Consider the following 20290-nt stretch of genomic DNA (forward strand, 5'->3'; position numbering starts at 1 on the left):
GACAAATGTTGCAATTCGGAGACGAAAAACAAGCAGTGTAGGGTCCAAAGGGGACAAAGGTACGATGTACATACGCAAATGCATCACCCCGTAATGGAACAGAGTGTTACAGAGCACAGAATAAATATACCTGGATTGTAAACAGGGACACTATGCAGGCATTTCTGCAGCCTTTTCAGTATTTTCGACCTATGTGCCCTGTCTTGTCATATGACTGTGTCTATATATTATGGTTCTATATCCTTTTAAGGGGCTTGAGGGTGGGATGTCAAGTGTTTTCTCTTGTTTTCATTGGCTAAGGCTGTTCTGTTGACTCTTCAGACTGGATTATTAAAGATTTCCCTGTTAGCCAGATGCTCTTTTATTTGATGTACCTGCAAGTTAATCTTTCGGGGTGATATTGGGGGTCAGGGTGTTAACCCAGTAAAACGTCCTGGGAGGGACTCCAGGCAAAGCCAGAGCCAGTGTGGTTCAGATGCTTGCCTCAGCTCTCCGCCCCCCCCTGGTGTCCGAGGTAATCTCTCTCGATCTCGGAGCCACGGTTGTGCCAAGAGGGGGCCCTGTCTTGCAGGACCAAAAGCCAGTTGCCGCATATGATTAATGACGTTGAGTTGAAAACAGAGATGATCATTAGAGGACAAAACAACCTCAGCAGTTTTCCCAGCTCTCCAAATGCTGTGGATGTATAACTGAGGCCTGTGCAAAGCAGTGAGGCAGCCTCACACATACAGTGCGATTATTTCACTTAGAGACAAATGGTCTTCACAGTGTTTTTAAACATTTTAATTTCATTTTATTTTATTATGATTTCTTTTCTTTTCTTCCCATTTCAAGACTGTTTTTGCAGCTGTTTTTCCCACCCTACTCTTGGATCTCTAAGCTGACCAAAGCATTTCCCTCCTCTCCCTCCAGAGGGCTTGGCTCCCGATCATCATCTTCGCATTAATGTGCCTTTAACGTTTCTCTCCTCTGGACACAGCCCTCGCTTTTATCACTTACAGTGCTCTGTGCTGCCTTTCTGTCCCAGTTCTCCGCTGCTCTTCTCTTCTTTGTGTGTGTATTCTGTGATCTGTGTCTTTCTTCATGTTCTGTGGTGTTTTGCTGTTTTGTATTCTTACTGTTGTGCTCCACCTCACCCCGGCCCACTCCCCTAACCCCCTTGACCCTGCCCCACATCTGTGTCGCTCCTGCCGGGGCTCCTGCCTTTCTCCTGCTCCGTTTCCGTGTCACCTCTCACCCTCTGAAAACATCCGCTCACGTCCATCTCCTTTGTCTGTGTCTGTCCATTTTGTGGTGTGACCCCGGAAGATATGGACTCACCCCGACGGACGAGCTCAGGTCTGTCCCTTCTTCTTTTTCTCCTTCTCCTTCTACTTCACCGTCCTTCTCCCCCTATCTTTCATCCCCATTTCTGCCTCTGCTGTTGGTATGTGATATTGTTTGAATCTCCTTGACTTGCTGAATGCAACAGTGCTCATCCACGTGGTCTGACCACGCAGTTCCAGGACGGATCTCACATTTGCAGTCTTTTTGACTCCCTGTCAGCACTGTACCGGAGACCCGATGAAGTGCCTAGTTGTTGAAATTGTGCTCTGAACATCATAGCCACACTAAGGAAGCAATGAGCAATTAAACAGTGGTATTCATTGGCTCAAGTTTTAAAAGTTGATACTTGTGCCGGCCATTCTGATTGGTCTGACGGCATTTGAGTTCCACCTTTCTCCCTGCTGAACCTGCTTTTCAGAGCACAACTACAATGCTTCGTTAGCCAAACTAGAAAGACGATGGGTGTACAGTGGCCAACACAGTGCTGACAGGCAGGTCATAAAACACTCTTGAGTGCAAAAGCTAAGCCACAACTGACCTCGGTCCTAGCGCTGTATCGTCAGACCTCATTTGAACATCCCCATAAATGTAAACCATATGGAAGATTCTAGAAAGATGAAATGTTTTCATATGTTTACCTCAGCTTTAAAAGTGGTATCCTAGTGAGATCTCTCATCGAGTAGAATCCTGTGTAGTGATTGCTCACCTGTTATCCTGGATAGCACATAGATTCATCCTTCTGTTTTGTATAGACGGTCATGCCATTTTGGCTACATATTTTTCACTGATGTCCCATAAATATATCACATCATCCACTGAAATGGTGAAGATTGTAAAAGAGATGAAGTTCCCAAAGACAAATTTCTACATAATGATGTAAGTCTGACAGCATTGCATGTACTGACATAACAGCATAATCCAGAGTTGTCTTGGGTACTTTGGTTAGGAACCAAGCAGTTCTGCTGTTGTGGGATGGAAGAAAACAAACTTTATGTCAAACCAAATGAACAAACTTGCCGCTCTCAATTTTCCCTGTGAGAAATGAGAGAAGCAGAGTCTATCCACATACTGGGCATAGTCTATTGCTATTCAGCAGAGGAATAGTTGTCATAATGCAGAAAGTGAGTTGTCCAAACCAAACTGGGGAATAAACGTGAAGAGAGCCCATCCTCTGAGACCTGGAGGTTAAGCCGTTCGCATTCAGTGATGTCACAGCCGGCTGGACCGTGAGCAACGCTCACACCAGTCATCGATATGCAATTGGATCAAGAGCCAAAAGCCGTGCAGCAAGTGGGAATGTACCATATGAAAGTTGCATTCTATTCAGAACATTTGCGGTGAGATGTTGACAGGAGAGTTAATTGAAAGTAAGTGACCGGCAAAGACCCAGCGCATGCTTGACAGAGCCTTGCTGGTGACCCTCAGCAGAGCCATGCATCACTCACAGGCTGGTGGAGCTGCTGGACTCCCATGCGGCAGCTAACGATGATCTTGAATTCAGGCAACGGGATAACAGTGGGCCGGCTCAGCTTTCTGTGTGGGAAATCTTCCTTCAACAGGCCATCAGTAACAAGGGACCAACCCAGGAGAAGCAAGTCCATTGAAGTATTTGCTGTGAAATGGAGACTGTTGAGAGTTTTCAGATTTTTTAAAGAGGCAGGTCTGAGCCAGACAAATAGTGATGATAACGTAAAGTGGAACCCAAGACTTTCAGGTACATTGAGTTACTTAGCCAACACTTTCAGTAACTTGCAGATTTCACCCATTTCTATCACCAAGCTATCATGTAGCTTGAATTTGAGTTGCATCTATAGTCAGGAGCTGCTGCCACGCTAACTGCTATCATGTCCTGCTGCCCCAAAGGTGCGGTTGGGAAGGCAGGACCAAATCTATAGAATCTGTCCATGTTTACTGCCATCTTATCTGCTGTTTAGGGAATGCCGTGTTATTGCCTGGTGTCCATCTGACCAGCTTCCTGTTTTGTTTTGTGTAGTTCCTCCTACATTCATGTTTGCTCCTTACGTTCCTCGTAAAACTGACTGGGGTAGCGTGGGAGGAGGCCTTGAATGAGGGTGGGTGCAGGTGGGCGGGGCTACTCAAGATCTCCTCAATGTCACCGTAATTCAGATACGGTGACATAATTCAGATTCTTTAACTTACTTTGAACATTGGGGAATGTACTGTATAACACTGTGTTTTTGGCCCATGTTGTAGGAGGGGGGGGGCTGGGGTGAAGTGGCTGTGAAGGGCTCAGGGACGGGGGGGCAAAAGGGCATGTCGCTGCATGGCTAAGAGGACAGGAGCCCTTATAATTACAGTTTGAGTCCGATTGCATGGTTTTGGAACGTTCTACTCCTGCTCAGAGATGCTCTGCCATGCAATACAATATACCCACAAACATCTTTGATTAAGAAACATGCAACGGTGGCATATGACGGCTTTTACCATCACTTCATTAAAAAAGACTGTTCAGAATTGGCAATGGCTGCCTCAGAAACGTAGGGCCACGCTTTGCTGGCCAGCTCCCGGGAAGCATTTCTGCTATTTTGGGATCTACGCTGTAATGAAAGCATAGACACATTTTCCAACTGCATTGTCAGGCAAATATTTCGACGGTGTTGCAGAGCGCTTGTTACGACAGAGTTCTGAGGCACGGCGCCCCCGCCTGGGCCGATACAGCATTCGACAGCATTTAGTCGCTCCAGATGCTTTTCACAGCTTTGAGTCCCACACGCAAAACCCAGTTCGTGCCAGAGTTTAAAAATAAAAGCAGTTTCTTGATTTTTTTTTTCCAACGTCATTTTTATGAAGCCTTCATGGATTTCATCTTGCTTCATTTAGCTACAGTCGTGTTCTTCGCCTCAAAGAATTGAAACCCTGTTTGTCCAAACTTAGATGCCTGAGAACCACAAGCGGGTGGTGAAGCTGCAAGTGGGAAATAAAACGCCAATTAGGTTCTGAAGAACAGCTGAGGTGGAGTCGTTCTCTGCCAGCCAAAAGGGCCGAAGAAACGCAAATCAGTTTCATAATTACTCAGAGCCTGACTATCGTCCTCAGGCCGAGACGGCTTCAGGTCCCAGTGGTGTTACGTCATCCTCTGTTGGACTCTCTGCTCTATTATTCCAGCCAAAATTTGATGGCATCTAGCATCCAGTTTTAGGAAGCCTCCAAAATATTACCCGAAATTTGCCCTGCAGTACAGAACTCACAGGGTCGATGTTGTGGTTATTTTTCATTTATCAGTCATATATTAATGTAGCTCCATAAATCACGCTGACAATCAGTTTTTGTCTTAGTGTTTTAGGAGAAAATGCAAAGGTAATGCAGCATTTGTTTCTCACCAGGACCATCAGTCCAGCCCCTGGGCTTCTCTCATACCAAAGCTCCTCCATTGACACGCTCTCTCTAATGAGACACCAGGTGACAAGGACCCACCACCTCCTCCCCCCCACTGACCTCTGACCCCCTCTCCTCCGCAGGTGATCTGGAAATGGAGGAGCGCACAGGGCAGATGAGGCTGAGAATGAGCAGGTCCAGGCAGGGGTCGTCCACCGACTCCAGGCTGGAATTAGATGACCAGGCCAAGGCGAGTGTGGCTCTCTTTCTCACCTTTGGGTCTCTGTAGCAGGGAAATCCCTGCATCCAAGAGGAATCTGTGAAAATGACCCGCTTATCGTACCTACAGGAGCTTCAGGGGCATCATAATGTGTCAGAGCACCACAGAAAACTTTCTTGATGAAGTACCTGTTGTAGCAATGATAGCTTAATTCAGCTTAACTCTCTGCACTGGTGTTAATTTTAAGGGTGCATTTAAACAATTGACTAAATTAATTATAAGTTGAATTAATTTCCCCTTCTGTCTCTCCACTGGCCTGGTTGACCATGTAGTGAAAGTTGGCAAACACCCAGTCCAAGCAGTGAGATGCAGGAATTCCCACTTTCAAGGCTCCAGGAGAATTTAATAGCTCAACCAATTGTTGAACTTAGCCGATGGACCTAAATTAAGTGATAAGTGTGCCTTATGAAATCGGTTATGTTCGATTAAAGTTTAACAGTGGTCCATAATTATGGTATATAAGAACGATCACCTATAAAATAAAAATAATCAGAACTGCAGAAATATTACACAAGTACAAAGAGCCCACTGTACTTCGTATTAACTTAGTGGCCGTGAATTTTTGTTTATTGCCGGGTTAAATGAACCTAGGGAATCTAGGGACACCCCTGAGATGTTCACCTCACTGCAGTTTGTGTAAAGTAATGTTTCCTTCTGATCTGTTCTGATCTGTACTGATCCCCAGCCAGATTCTGTCTGAGGCTTTCTGTTCTATCCTGATGCTCATCAAGAATTAACTGAACTTCAGATGCTACATACTTGAGCTTTGCCTTCCCGCAGTTACCTTTTCTCAGTACTGGAGGGGTTTACTCCTTGTACGGTGGCCCTTTATGACCAATAATCACTTCTAGTTGTGCACTCAGGAAGCTATATTCTGTCTGAAATATGGTGATTTATGCTGTGTATAATTTTGTAGAAGAACTTATTTTCCATGCATAGGTACATCCATGTGTTGTTCTTGCCGCTCTGTCTCCATGGTGGCTTATTAGAATAAGGGCGTGCCATTACCAATCGTAACTGGGAAAATCGAAATGAAAACCGGCATAGTCAAGGAGTCCTTAAATACCCATCGCTGGCTCTTGTTGATTGGCTGAACTTATGAGTTATGTTAAGCAAGATCGGACTCAGTAGCAGAACTACGGAAAAGACTTTAATGTTTACAACTCATGCCAAGCAATACAAGTGCTAAAGTACCTGAAAATGAGCTTTCATGAACAAATAAAAAGCAAATACATCAGTGGCGCATCAGGCCTGTTGTGCAAATGGCTTGATTGTTAGCATGAAAGATTTTTTACCACAGTGCTAAACCACTCTGAATATTGCAGTGTTCTTTGTTACTCAATGTGTTTCTGACACCGGTCTTCAAAGGTTCTCAAAAAAAAGGGTTGGGAGGACACTTAATGTCGCTGGTGATTTATGCATTTATAGAAGGATAATCAAGATGGAATTTCATAAAGACTGAATTGGAAGTTCCATAAATAGCTACAGACCAAACACATATTCTATTTCGGGAGATGCATTCTTGAATCCGAGCTCCTGTTCTTAGATTCTCTCCTGCGAAGTGCAAAGCATAATTATTTGTTCAAAAAGTCTGAGACAGGTCTGTGCTGTCTCAATGCTTGGCAAACGGACACCAGTAACTTCTCTGCCAAATATTATCATTTGGCCGATTAGTCCATGACACTGGTGATCAGCTTCTGCTTGTGATGTAAACAGGTCCGTGCCCAGCATGGACGATCTGTTATGAATGTCAACAGCTCGGGGTTTGTCGACGTCTGGTCTCGATCATCTGTGAGCGCTTCACATTGTTCTGCTGGGCACATTTTGCTCTGCTCACCCCAGGAACACACTGTAGCGGAGAGTGGATATTTTTAAACATTTCTCCCAAAATATCAAGCATCCTTTGGTTGTAATTTTCCTTACCCAGCACAATGTTCGTGCACTGACAGCAGTGTCTGGTCAGTGGCAGTTTCAGAAAAAATGGGTCTCCTCGAGAGTAACCGAGATCACTCAACCATGAGTAGGGTCTTTAAGATGTTACTTTATTAAGTGCTCTGGGACTGTATTACATTGTTTGTCCGGTACTTAATACAGTACAAGGAGTGACACAGGACTTAATACAAGGAGTAACATTGCTTTGGCTTCTCCCTCTTCAGCGCTTGGGTAACAGAGGCCCAGACAACCTCTCCGCCAGGTCCTCGGACAGCGATGTAAGCGACGTGTCTGCTGTATCGAGGACCAGTAGTGCCTCTCGGTTCAGCAGCACGAGCCACATGTCTGTCCAGTCCGAACAACCACGGGCAAACCGCAGGATAAGGTGAGGCCTCCTCACGCCCAAACATTGGTGCCAGTCGCCAGGGATGGGCAAACCTTACCAACAGGTTCAGAACCACCTATTGCCAGCGCTGGTTCAGACTGACGTGACCCCTGATTAGGCCTTTTCCACTTGAAAAGACCTGCACTGGGCTGTCATGTCAAAAAAGACATGATCTGTTTGTGAAAGGGTTCACTTCCTGCTATCCAGTGAGTTCAGGTTTGGTTCTGACCAAATAAGGCTTGAGCCAAACGTCTGAATTTACTTTTACAGGAGAACGTTTGCCCACCACTGGCACTGTGCACCAAACACTGAGTGTGTGTTATCTCTGGGCCCCAGAGGGCATTAGTTGCTTTGTGTGTATGCCTTCTTTATATCCTGCAGTGATTGCTTTCCTTTTCATCTTGCTTGCCTTGCATTCCATGATTCTTCGGCCCTCAGCTGCCCAGAATCACCTAAGGAAAAAAGTCAGTCAGAGGGTGAGAGGGAGGGGATTCTGTGTCTGGTTTCACCTGAGAAAAATGGGGAGTGGGGAGCGGCAGAAGGGAAGGGCAGGCAGGGTTGTAAATAGACGCTTTCCCACCATGTTTCAGGAACCTAATTCCTAGTTCCGAGTTCCTGACTCGACCGGGAACTTTTGTAGTTTCTAGCAATGTTCGTGTGTCACTTTCCCACGGAAGGAATTGTGATCTTCATGCTATATAAGTACTGGAGATGCAAAAAGCTCAAAGTTAAACTTCCTATGTAATTTCATGTGAAACTACACTGCCACCCCAAAACAGTGGAGGATGAACAAGTTATTTGGGAGATGAACTGCACTTTCTGAAAATATGCGGCCAATCGCATTTTCTATATATGGCCCATGACATGTTAATTCATTATTAAATCTGGCCAGCAGATCGATCTTTCATTTTCCACAGAATGAAAAATGATGCAATGTTATTCCTGATAAGTGCTGGCAAGTGTCACCACCAGTGGCAGCAAGATTAGACAGAAGTATGTCAGTGATCAATCGAAGTTTCCAATGCAGAAATATGGAGATGCAAGCAAAAAAGCTATTCATGAATGCATTTAATGCAAGTGAGATTGAAAAATAATTCCACCTACTTAATTTTTACTCCCTGCACTTGCTTGTGGTCAACAAGTCAGCAAGTTTATCAATAAATCTAGTACTTGGCTGAGCAAAAAGTACCTACTTTGAACTACATCCAAGGAACTACAATCGGGCTGAGTCCCTGTGGTGGAAATATGACAGAAGTTCCTGGTTCCTGATAAATGTTCTGGTACCTAGGTTTCTGAGGTGGGAAAGTGTCTAATACGACAATTGGGGGCTGGAGAAGGGGAAATTGTGGAGGGAGGTTCAACCCACTCAACTTCTCCTCATCAGTGGATAGCTGATTTGTGGTGATACCCCCCCCCCATTTCCCAAAAACATGGCTTGCATCCTGATTTATATTGACCCACATTATCTATAGAAAATGTTACACAATGCAACCACAAGAGCCATCTTTAGTGTCGATTCTGTTTATTGTTACGCTATCGCTAATCCTTCCACTCTCTTTCTGGAAGGCCATCGGGGAAACTGCAGGTACTGGCTTTCGTTTCATCCACGCAGTGGCTTAGAGAGGCGTAGACCTGAATAGCTGATTAGACATTTAATTGATTGAATCCCCTATGCTGTTAGTCCCCTCAATAAAATGGATTTAACTTCAGTGTATCTTAGACTTCATGAGGCTGTAATGTGACCCTGTACTGTAGAAAGAATAACATGGCTATTTACAATCACAGCATCGAGGTTCGTGATCCTTTGACCTAAATATTACACTTGCCACAACTTGTGTGTTCAGAAAAATAACATGATTTTTATGGAGTGAAAAAGTATGTCTGTGCACCTAGGTAAACTCAGATTCACTGATGTAGATCACATGCCATGGACAGCTTGTGTGCCATTCAGGCCTGGAGTCATGTTCCTCATCAAGCTGGTGTGGTTGGGGTCTAAGCCCTCCTGCCTTCAGTCCCAGGAAACTGGTGATTTCATTTCGGACTCTTTTTGGCGTCACTCTCATCACATTTATGGAACCCTATTTTCCAAGTCGCACCAATCGTGCAAAGTCGGCTCTTGCTGTCATGTTATTTTCTTTCACTGATGGTAGTAAAAGAAATATAGTTTTTCTTTAATGGGCCTCTGTCACCCTCTCAGCATTGAGACACAATCCCGAAAATGACTAAATTAGAATACAAATGTGTCAGACGGGAGCAGAAGCTGGGCTTCATGCCTTTTCATCCACTGTCACGTCTCAGAAACGCATGTAAGTCATGCATCTGTGGGACAGATTTCTGTGAAGGATGTATAAGGTTCACAGTCATCTGTTTATTTCACAAAATCTGTTTCCACAGTGATTCATCCAGCTATAAATGCTACAATCAGCCATTAAAACTTGAGTTTTAATAAACATTCCTTGTCCTATATGAGCCCTGTAGGGCATTATGGGGCCTGTCAGGTAAGTCTGAAATGTTTTCAAAACATGTAGGTTTACTCCATGCATTGACTTACTCAAACGGACAACATAAATAGGTGATGGAGTAGTAAGTGAGTATTGTTTTGTACAGTGGGTGTGATTAAATATCTGACAAAAGTCTGACCACTTCTGCAAACCTCACATTCTGTGGCTTTTATGGTAGGATTATGCGATGCTGATTCATGCCATGTGACATTTCATTGTGTAAATCCTAACCATAGAAAAGACACTCACCCTATATCATAATGTAGTCCCTTTAATGCCCCAAGTCCAGCCATGTGACCCATAGTGACACAGTTTGGTTTGCCGGATTCACCAGTATATGTCACAATGACGTGTTTTCTGAAATGGCAATTTCCGTTATAGCAGCATTGCGGGTTTTCAGCGGCTGATCGGTCATTGCTTTTATAACTTATTTACGGAGTTGTGACATTTTGTGGTGACCCAAAGGCTTGGTCTGCGGACTGGAATTTTCATTATAACTGACATGGGATAATACAGTATGTATGTGAAAATATACGCACAGTTGCAGTAAATATGGTGTAGTGTTATTATTTTTAAATTATTAATGAATAATATTTAAGGGTTTTTTTTTTTAAAGCCAAATTTATAAAACTGGACCAGTGGTGTTTCAGACAGTGAATTTTAGGGATAACATCATAATATCACTCAGATATCACATTTTGTATATAATATGAAGTCGATGCAATATGTAATGCTGCTGATATACTTTTATTCCAGTTAAATCAAAAGTCAAATTTCCAATAAACTGATTTTCCATTAATTTTGCTAAGATGGTCAAACTTCAATCTTTAAGATTTAAAGAGGCTTTGACCACACTGCCAAAAAGTTGTGTGCGTTTACTGTAAATACCATATCTCTCACTCTGCTTTCCTGCAGATTTTGGGTACAAACTAAACACGTTGCAGTTAATCAAGCACGTAATTAGCATGCATAATTACCTACAATAACAAATACCGAAGAGAGGAAAAAAAACGAGTGTGCCTTGTTTAACACTGGCTTGTAATGTAATGCATTTCCGTTATGTTTATGTAAAGGAACTTTAACAACCCTTTTAAATGTTAATTAACCTTCAGATAAAGGTTAATTAGGTAACATAAGTTAATTAAGCAAATTAGCAGTTTTTTTTTCCAGTGTGACTATCTAAGCTTCTCTGTGCTGTGTTTTCATGTACTGTCAGGCTTGCGTATAAAGTGCTTATCTCATGCACACTCACCAGTGATCAGCAACAAAAGATAATTAATGCTGATATTACTAGGCAATTATCACAAATTGCTTCTGAAGTTGGTTTGTCCTGAAAGATGATTGGGTGAAGGTGATTGTAAGGTATCCTTAGGTATTTATTATAACTTTCGGTAATTTCTGCTGTCTAGCGTTTTATTTGTTAAAATATTCCATACTCGTCCAAGTATTACCGGTAAAATTGGGCCCGGGTTGAGAATTTATTGGTAAAATATGGTGTTGAAATAGCTTATGAATCTTTTTCACATATTTACAGTTATCGAGTAACGTTTGATCGTACTTACGTTCCATAAGAGCTTTAATAAAATGTATCGACGGACATCCGAAGCAGACGTGGTGGCCATTAGCTGATGTATTTTACCACTATAGAGCTTTAGTACATGTGTGATCTTATATCTTATACGTTATATTTGACGTCACCCTTATAATGATCAAGAAACGTCCAGACTGACATGCATGCTCTATTCTGGGATGAAAGCTGGACCTAAATCGATGGATACCTACATATGACAAAAGAAAATGTCAGTATGATCTTTATTAAATGGATTTTTTTGTTGGTAAATAATGGCCTGTGTTTTATACACATAGTAAAAGAAGAAACGATGATGTCTGTCTGCATGCTTGAGATGAGCAATGTGTTGCCGTAGAGCCCCTATTCTCTGCAGTGAGGGGGCAGGCCGACACAGATGCCAGAAGGTGGGATCACTCTCCCTCTGCCAGCGTCAGAGAGGCGTTAGCATCGACATTAGCACTAACGTTACCATGCTCGCTAATGGCTGTTACATCTGCTGCAGGCCATCGCACGAGGCCACACCTATTTGGGGAAGGCGCGGTCAGGACAGTAACAAATGAAGGGAGGGAAAAGACATAGCTGAAGGAAAACTTAATTAAGGCTTAATTAATGTTTATTTATCAGGTGATGGGGGAGATCATATTGGGTGTGTCTCATCCTCTGTGCATTTTCCTGACTCCTAAGTCCCACAGGTTGTTAGTTTTTCCACTTTGGGGGGAAAAGCACTTTAGTGCAGAAGTGTGTTCTGTCCAGCACCACTGTCACACTGACCATGCTGAAAAGTATAATGGTTTGCAAGGGCCGCACAGAACAGAAAGTAAGTTCGTTATTGGTGGGACGTAAGAAATAGCAGTATGTTTCTAATTGTAGAAAGAGTGATGCAACTGTGAAAGCTCAGTGCTAATGAAATAGTAACATTGTCCCCTGGTGCTGAGTTTGGGACGGTGTGCAGGCTGACAGCTGCAGACATTGCGTACATCCGATGAGAAATTCAGCTGCACATGGGATATCAGGTCCCGCCTCTCTTCATGTGTTTTCTGTATTCAGCTTGGTGAATAACTGTGTGGTGATTAATTGCACAAACTGCATTGAATGGCAGCTATTGGGCTTCTGCACGCTGAATGAGAATTCAGGCAGGTTCTGTTTATTTGCTCTGTGTCGGTTTGTTAGCAGATGTTATTAATCTTGCATTATGCCGGTAATAATGTGTTAATAAGCACCGCTAATGTTCTGTGACTGTTTTTGAGGATAGCCTACATGGTAAAACCGTTGATACTTCTGAAAATGAACATTTTTCATAAGGCACTGCAGTCTGTTGGTTACTTGTAGGTGATTTATGATCAGTGTTATGCATCTGCATTCGGAATACACCTTACTGTTGTCCTTCATACATAAATAACGAAAAAGGGATGTAAGATGGTTTGTTAATGTGCTATTAGCCTACATGTACGTTTGTTTGGTTTGACCTGCATGAGATTGTGTGGCCTGTTAACTGAAATGAGTTTGATGGCCAGGGCCTTGGAGTGATGCAGCCAAAACACAACTGTGGGGTGTGCAATAAAGATGCAGCAATGGCTGCAGCTGCAGAATGCGAAAAGCTGCTGACACGATGTCATCCACTCCCCAGGATGCCGGCGGTCAGCTGACCCGCGCTGATTTCACGTGCCGCTCTTTGGTGCGTGTGCTCACCCAGAATCAGCACTTTTTAAACCAGAGGCCCCATAATGCCCTTGGTGTCTTGGTCTCTAAGTGGTCATTCTTCCCCAGATGACATTAAATGTCAAAGGTCAGAAGATTAGAAACAGCTATGAATAAGGAACGGCACAGACCTCACACTCACTGTTTTTGTTAGCATCTGATTAGAGTTGGATCAATGACAGACGTTTGACTTTGACACCGATTCCAGCTTTGGTACCTCATTATCAATAACGATTCAGTAAAACATTACTATTTAAATATTATATTGCTTTGAAATAAACAGGCTATTTATAAATTAAACTGCAATAGCCTATAAAATAAGTTTAACATTATCAGTGAAATATGCATATTAATTAAATTCCATTCAATGCCTAGACCCTAGTATTGAATTGGCCTCAGTGGTACAAAGCATTATCGATAATACACTAACGTTAGGTTTATGTCTCAGGCATTCTTATGAATTCATTGCAAATATTATACAGAAATATTTCATCAAATCCTGGCCAAGAGTTGCAGAGATGCGGAAAAATAACGAAACTAGGAAAAATATACATCTTGTTATACAAATTCATTGTATATTAGTATCTCACATGCGATAATGTTGAAAGATTTAGAAATGTTTTATCTAGTTTCGTATTATTTGATGTTGAAATTATTATAGTAATGAGATTTTTAGCGACCTATCTGGGTAATGTGATTTAAAAAAAAAAATCATTAAATCAAAACAGCAATGGTAATTTTAATATACCTAAAAAGTTAACGTTATGTCAGTTATTCTATAGAAAAAGTACTGTATGTCACTGAAACATTTATTTCATGGGAATGAACGATTTGTCTTTGCTGTGTTCATAATTTAGCCTAGCCTACTTTTCGTCACGGGGGAAAAGGTCAGACTTGATGCCCCTTGTAGCAGCGTTTGCTTACTGGGGCTGTCGGCTCTGCAGGTTCACCTTCATCGTTCGGTGTAAAAGCGAAATAATGCTGTATCTCACTTCAGCCGTCCAGCTTATCAGGCAGAAGCAGGCTGTGGCCAGCAGTGATTTCCGAACTCCATCTCTGTAGCTCCTCCACACAGGAGACACATGAAATGAGTGCGACTGTGTCTCTCCCCAAAGCGCAGAGTTAGCACATCCACTCTGCTAAACAACTTCTTGCTTTTTAATTTTTAAGTGCTTTTTAATGTGTGCAATAGAGGTATTTAATTAAATATCGAAATCTGCAAAATGATAGAATCGCTTGGTTTAAAATCTTTAGTATTGCAATACGATAGTGGTACTAGTATATCGAACCGCATTACACCTGAGTATGACGTGCATTGATTAAGCGTAGAAGGGTGACGCGCATTGATTAAGCGTAGAAGGGTGACGTGCATTGATTAAGACTATAAGGGTGACGCGCGTTGATTAAGCGTATAAGCGTGACGCGCGTTGATTAAGCGTAGAAGGGTGAGGCGCGTTGATTAAGCGTATAACGGTGACGCGCATTGATTAAGCGTCTCAGGGTGACGCGTGTTGATTAAGCGTAGAAGGGTGAGGCGCGTTGATTAAGCGTCTCAGGGTGACGCGTGTTGATTAAGCGTAGAAGGGTGAGGCGCGTTGATTAAGCGTAGAAGGGTAAGGCGCGTTGATTAAGCGTAGAAGGGTAAGGCGCGTTGATTAAGAATTATTTGAATGATTCGAAGGCCGGGAACGCTGGGTGAGGCAGGAAGAGGGCTTGGATTTACCAGGGAAAGGGGAGGAGTCAAGTCCTTCCTGTCTATTACTAATGAAGCAAATCTTACATTAGGTCATCAGATATTGTAGGGAAGGAAGATCATGTTTCATGCTGGGAATGAGCGGTGTCCTGTACTGGGAGTGATGTCATTTTATTGTATTACCTACACATATAGCAAAGGAGCTACACACATTCAGATGTTATAGTAGGTAGTGAAGGAGACGGACAGACGGACTGACAAATAGACAAATGGACAAATAGATATATACATACATACATACATACGTGGATCAAGAACTGAGCATAACAGCAGTTCAGGTTTCAGAATAGGTCTTGTCATTAATGTCCACATAAATATGCAACTAGGATCCAATCCAGATGAAAAATTTAAAATAATGTCCTATGAAGGTGTTTTTGGTGTGTCTGTCAATGGTGTTCTATGATGCAGGAGTAGTTTTGGATATACATTAATTGCACACAGTATTCTCAGTAATGGCACCCTGTAATCTATAGGATAATTACAAACAGACGTTAAGCTCTTAGTGTGTAGAAGGCAGAGGTGACGTGCGGTTGTGAATAAAGTAAAATTGGCACTTTTCAGTTTTGTTTTTCACACACATGCAAGATCGGCCATCATGGGGCAGTGTCCTCTAGGCAACCTGGGGTCCCTCAAGCAGAATGGTATCCATACACGGACCTTTCAACGCCTAGCATGTGCTAAATGCTGCCATTTAGCCCAATGTACCTCAGGACAGCGCGTATACGTACACAAACACTTCTATAAAAAATGACTGATGGCTCCAAGCAACAGAGATGTCGACTTCACGTTTGCTAAGTTGTTCTTAGATGTGCTGACAAATAAACGATTGTTTTTGAGGGCAATCAATGGAGATCTTTTTGCAGGGAGCTGGTTCCTCTGCACTCTCCGAGCTCCATGCTCTTACTTCACTATGCAGTGCCCTGAGTGGCTCACGGACTGCATGGGGACAGTGTGGTCCTGTGACCTTATGCAGTCTTCATCCTGTTAGATCTTGTTCCTCATTTTCATCCATTTTGATAATTGCCTTCAGGTACTGATGGTGAGACCGGACAGGGTTCAGGAAAGGTTCGGCAAACTCTCACTGTGGTGCACTGAAGGTTTTGTTGGGTGTATATTGTAGAATTATCCATAATTGCATTAGATTAGTCTCATCCCAGCCGGAGGTCAGATCATGCAGAGGAACGGTCTCCATCTTATATTTCCATGCATAATTGCTTCCCGGAATGCAGCGGCAAGCGGCGAGCGTGCCGTGTCATTACAGTGTTAACCCTGTAATCGTTTATATGATGTTAGATGATCTCCAGCTGATTCTGTCAGTCCAGTAACGGCGTGATGTCCGGGATCTGCATCACCTGGTACTGCAGACTGATGCATCATGGCTCGTAATGGGGGCTGGTGCCACACTGAGTCATCCCATCCGCAGATCCTGTCCATGGTTATTCTCGTTTTAGCACGAAAGTTTGATTCCTGTTGTATGAAAATGCCTATAAATATATTATCTTTAGCTGTGGTGTTTTCAGCACTATCTTCAGGTAAACAGACTGTGTATATGTACTAAGATAAAGCACTAAACTATGAAAGGAGCCGGAAGGGTTAAAAACATAATTTAATCACATTAGATTAATTCAAGTCCAAAAGGTTAAAATCCAGACCAAGATTTTGTTTCAAACAACCAGTTGCATACTCATCTTTATACTCAACTGGTTGGTTGAAACAAAATCTTGGCCTGGAGTTTTACTTTCTGAACCTGAACTGCCCATCTCTAGATTAATTTTTAGCTGAAATTTCAAAGCTCATTGTCTGTTTGCTTTTTGCCATATAAGAAGATGTTTTGTAATTGTAATTGTCTTAAATAAACAAACCCCTTTGGGTTAAGTGTTGTGTTGAAATGCTGGTGAAACAAAAGCAAGATTCTGCATCCATCCTTAAGGAGCCTAGCTGTTATTATTTTTAATGTGATGCACTTAATCTTGCAGAAAAAGCCTCATGTGTCAGACATTGTTGTTCCCCATCTGGATGAACAGGACAGCTCTCGTAATGCAGGATAATGCCACTGCTTAATAGCTTGCATCATTTTAGCACTGTATTTAGTATCATAGTGTAAGAGGGCACAGTGGAGTGTGGCAGACGCTAAGCAGGAGACTGCACTGTTTATTTACATAAAATGCATCACACTTTTTTAACATTGTGGGTAGAGTAGACAGGGAGTGGCATTTTCAGACTGGAAAGTGTGCATAGAGCGCATTGAATCGCATGAATCTAGATCTTGATCCAGATCCTTGGACACAAACCCATAGATCTAGTGTGGCCCCAGATTCAGACCTAGAGATCTAGAGTTGCAGATATAGATTCATAGATTCAAGCCTGCTAATCCAGGCCTGCAGATCTAAAACTTTACCTCCAGTCTTTCAGATCTAAATATATATGTACAGACCTTAGATCCAAACCAAGAGATCAGTATCTGAAGACCCAGACCTGCAGAAGCTGGACCCTTGGCTTCTCTGTATTCTTGTTCCTGATTTCTGTCCTTGAATTTTCTCCTCTTCTTCCCCTGTCCCCTTTCTGTCTTCCTCCTTCTGCCTTCACCGCACCTAACTCCCGGGCCGCTACCATCGCTGACAGTGGCTTTGCACCCAAAACGAAACGCAGGCAGGACTCGTCCGAGCCAAGCATGACCAAGAGCAGCAGCATCAGCGGGGAGATGTGCGACCTGGAGAAGCAGGACGGCAGCCAGTCGGACACGGCCGTGGGCACGGTAGGCACCGAGGAGAAGGTGCGGCGGGCCAGCATGGGTGCCAAAATGGTGGCTATAGTGGGCCTTACGAGGAAGAGCCGCAGCGCGTCTCAGCTCAGCCAAACAGGTAGGAGCTGACCCCCGCTCAGCCCTCCCCTTCCCCTACCCTCTTCACGCCCCCCCCCACATGTGTGAACTCTCTCCTGCCTGGCCTTTTCTGCAAAGGGCTTTACAGGGCTCTTTCCCGTGGCTGAGTGGATGGACCACAAGGATAAAACAGCCCATTATCTCACTGCTTCTTCTTTCCAGATACGGGGAATGTGCTGCTTGTTTTTCACAAAATATGCAAAGACGACCACTAATTACTAAGCACATTTTTTTCTGTAGGAGTTGATGCAAGACAAGAGACTGCAAGGATTAATAAACCAAAAGCTGCTGTTTTCCATCTTTTTTTTATTTTCATTTTGTCATATTTCATTTTTGTGCAAAGTTGTTTTGAGCAGTAGCTACAGTATAATGACCTCGTTGTATATGGACACGACTTGTCCCTGCTTTACCTAATGAAAAATGGTAACTGGGCCTACTATTGGTACTTTCAGTACTAATAGAGAGCTTGCCAATCCGCTGAGCAAATTATACACAGAAAGTCATCCGCAAGACACTGACTGCTAAGGTCACGTTGCTGTGGAGCTCCAACTCCGATACGTTGCTGATGCACTTTTTGTTAAATTATTTTGTTTTAATCATTTACCTGTTGCATAATAACTGAATATATTCAGCAGTAATGTTTGTAGTTGTCATCGCTAAAGACATAAGATGCACTTTATATGTAATGATTACCATCCAGATGGTAGACCACTCAAAAACACCTACATTTTACTGTCTGTGTGAGTTGCCTCATTTTTAGTTTAAATGACTCTCTGTTGCTCCTGTCTTATAAGTGGTATAATTGCTGTAGTGACTTCCGAAGGGAAAACTTTCTTTAAAGACTATTTTTGGGCATTGTTTCCTGTGCAGGAATGAACATTTTATTGTACAACTGGTCTGACAACATAGACTAAACAGAGGATGAAATGCAGGGAATGTGAGATTGCTTAAAGGGAAAATATGTGTGGGGGGATTTTTAAGGTCATGCTTTAGGCAGCATTGAGAATCATTAAGACTTATTTTATAAGGTTTTTGTGAGTTGTGCTCTGGTTATTTCTCGAGCTCCATGATTTGAAATATTCTGTCAACCACAGATGTGTTACTGATCGCTAGCGAACTCTTTGATGAAACTCACTTTTTGGGAAAAAAGGCACAAGGTGTGGTTTTGCTTACTGTCATTTAATGTATTAGTTGATTATTTTGCAGGTTTTATTCCAAATTTCTCTATTCCACATGACTTTCTGGGGGTGAAGGATGTCACCTTCGTCCTGTTGCTATAGTGGAAAATTAAACGTGCTGTAAAAAGGGCAATGAAATGTTTGTGTGACAGCCTGAAGTCACATGTCATTCCAGATGAAGCTCCATTTGTTTGTTGTGCAGAAAGAAAGTATATTTAACTCCTATTTTAAGATGTCCTATTTTTCTGACTTGTTCTATTGATGGTTTGTATTATTCCCCACAAAGATCACCTTTTGTTGGGCCATAAAAGATGATAATGATACACCCTTCATAGTCGTCAGTGGAGGAGAGGCTAACCTCCGAATGTAGAGCAAGGCAGCAAGAAATCCCTAACTGTGTCAGTGCTTTTCTTTACCCCGTGACCCAGAAGGCACGTGTCTCGTGGATAGCCCGTCACGTCTATCCTGACGCCGTTTCGTGCCCTTTCCTCTTACGGCCCACTCTGGGTTGCCCCAGATGTCTCCTGTAGAGAATTGTGATCCCTTGATGTTTTGATGACGCTTTATTAAGTGCGTCTAATACATTTGTGTGCTATTGATTTGTCTTCCCATCCTGAACTTTTTTTTGTCAAAGAAAACAAGATTCTCTCAGTCATTTATGGCTATACAAGTCTGGTACAAAGGACCTCGTTATCTCTTTGTCCCAGAGTGTGTTCCACTGTTCCTGGGATGGACCAGGGAAGCATGGATAGGTGAAGACACATGTAGTCTGTAAAGTCAACAGAAGGTGCTTTGAGTATCTTGAAAGAGGAGAACTTGTACAGTTTTTGCTGCAAGTAGGGGAAGCTGTTTTAGTGCCAGCAAAGCATTGTGCATGATGTAAAAAAGGAATCATAGCCTTTGAAATGCTGGGCTAATGTGTTTCTTATTATGAGAGTCCAGCACGCAAGTGAGGGTCTGTATGCCTCAAAAAAATATTTATTTATCCAGGATCTGCAGCACAGTGAATTTTTTAAAGTGTACGTTTAAAATCTGAATCTATGCATCGCTGCTTCTGAGGGTATCATGTTGGTGTGTTTGATCTATGCTGTATACTGTGAGCAAATGTCAAATCGCTGCTGTACTACTGTTTGAGTGCTGGCAAAGGTAGCTTGGTCTGCACCAATTCCCCTGCATGTCTTAGCTCACTGTCTGCCAAATATTACTACCCTGATGAAGAAACCAGCTTGACCTGGTTAAGCTAGTTGACCAGTTTATGATAGTTGACTAGCTTAAGGTTTGTTTTTGCATGATAATTTGATAGTTTAGCTGGTCATACCAGCTTACGATGGTCATACTAGCTATTTTAGCTGGTCTAGCTGGTCATACTAGCATGACCGGCTTGATAGGCAGGCCCCACCTGCATGACCAACTGGTGACCCACCCAGCTAAACCATGAAAATCAGGAAGC

The 20290-nt window shown here is 42.8% G+C and overlaps 1 protein-coding gene across 28 annotated transcripts in view; it reads left to right on the top strand.

The window, feature by feature from the left end:
- The window catches only part of rims2a (regulating synaptic membrane exocytosis 2a), a 111695-nt gene that overhangs the window by 73891 nt on the left and 17514 nt on the right, over positions 1-20290 (top strand). For 14 of the 28 annotated variants that reach the window (XM_049024961.1, XM_049024955.1, XM_049024956.1 and 11 more), the window contains 4 exons: positions 1309-1338; positions 4806-4912; positions 7099-7259; positions 17404-17642. The exons of 10 other annotated variants lie outside the window; for them this stretch is intronic. In XM_049024961.1, coding sequence (XP_048880918.1) covers positions 1309-1338; positions 4806-4912; positions 7099-7259; positions 17404-17642 — 537 coding nt within the window. Of the gene's footprint in view, positions 1-1308; positions 1339-4805; positions 4913-7098; positions 7260-17403; positions 17643-20290 lie in introns of those variants that run through there. 4 more of the 28 variants (XM_049024951.1, XM_049024964.1, XM_049024971.1 and 1 more) reach the window with 2 other exon arrangements.

This window comes from Brienomyrus brachyistius, chromosome 9, assembly GCF_023856365.1.
Source record: "Brienomyrus brachyistius isolate T26 chromosome 9, BBRACH_0.4, whole genome shotgun sequence".
Classification (NCBI taxonomy): domain Eukaryota; kingdom Metazoa; phylum Chordata; class Actinopteri; order Osteoglossiformes; family Mormyridae; genus Brienomyrus; species Brienomyrus brachyistius.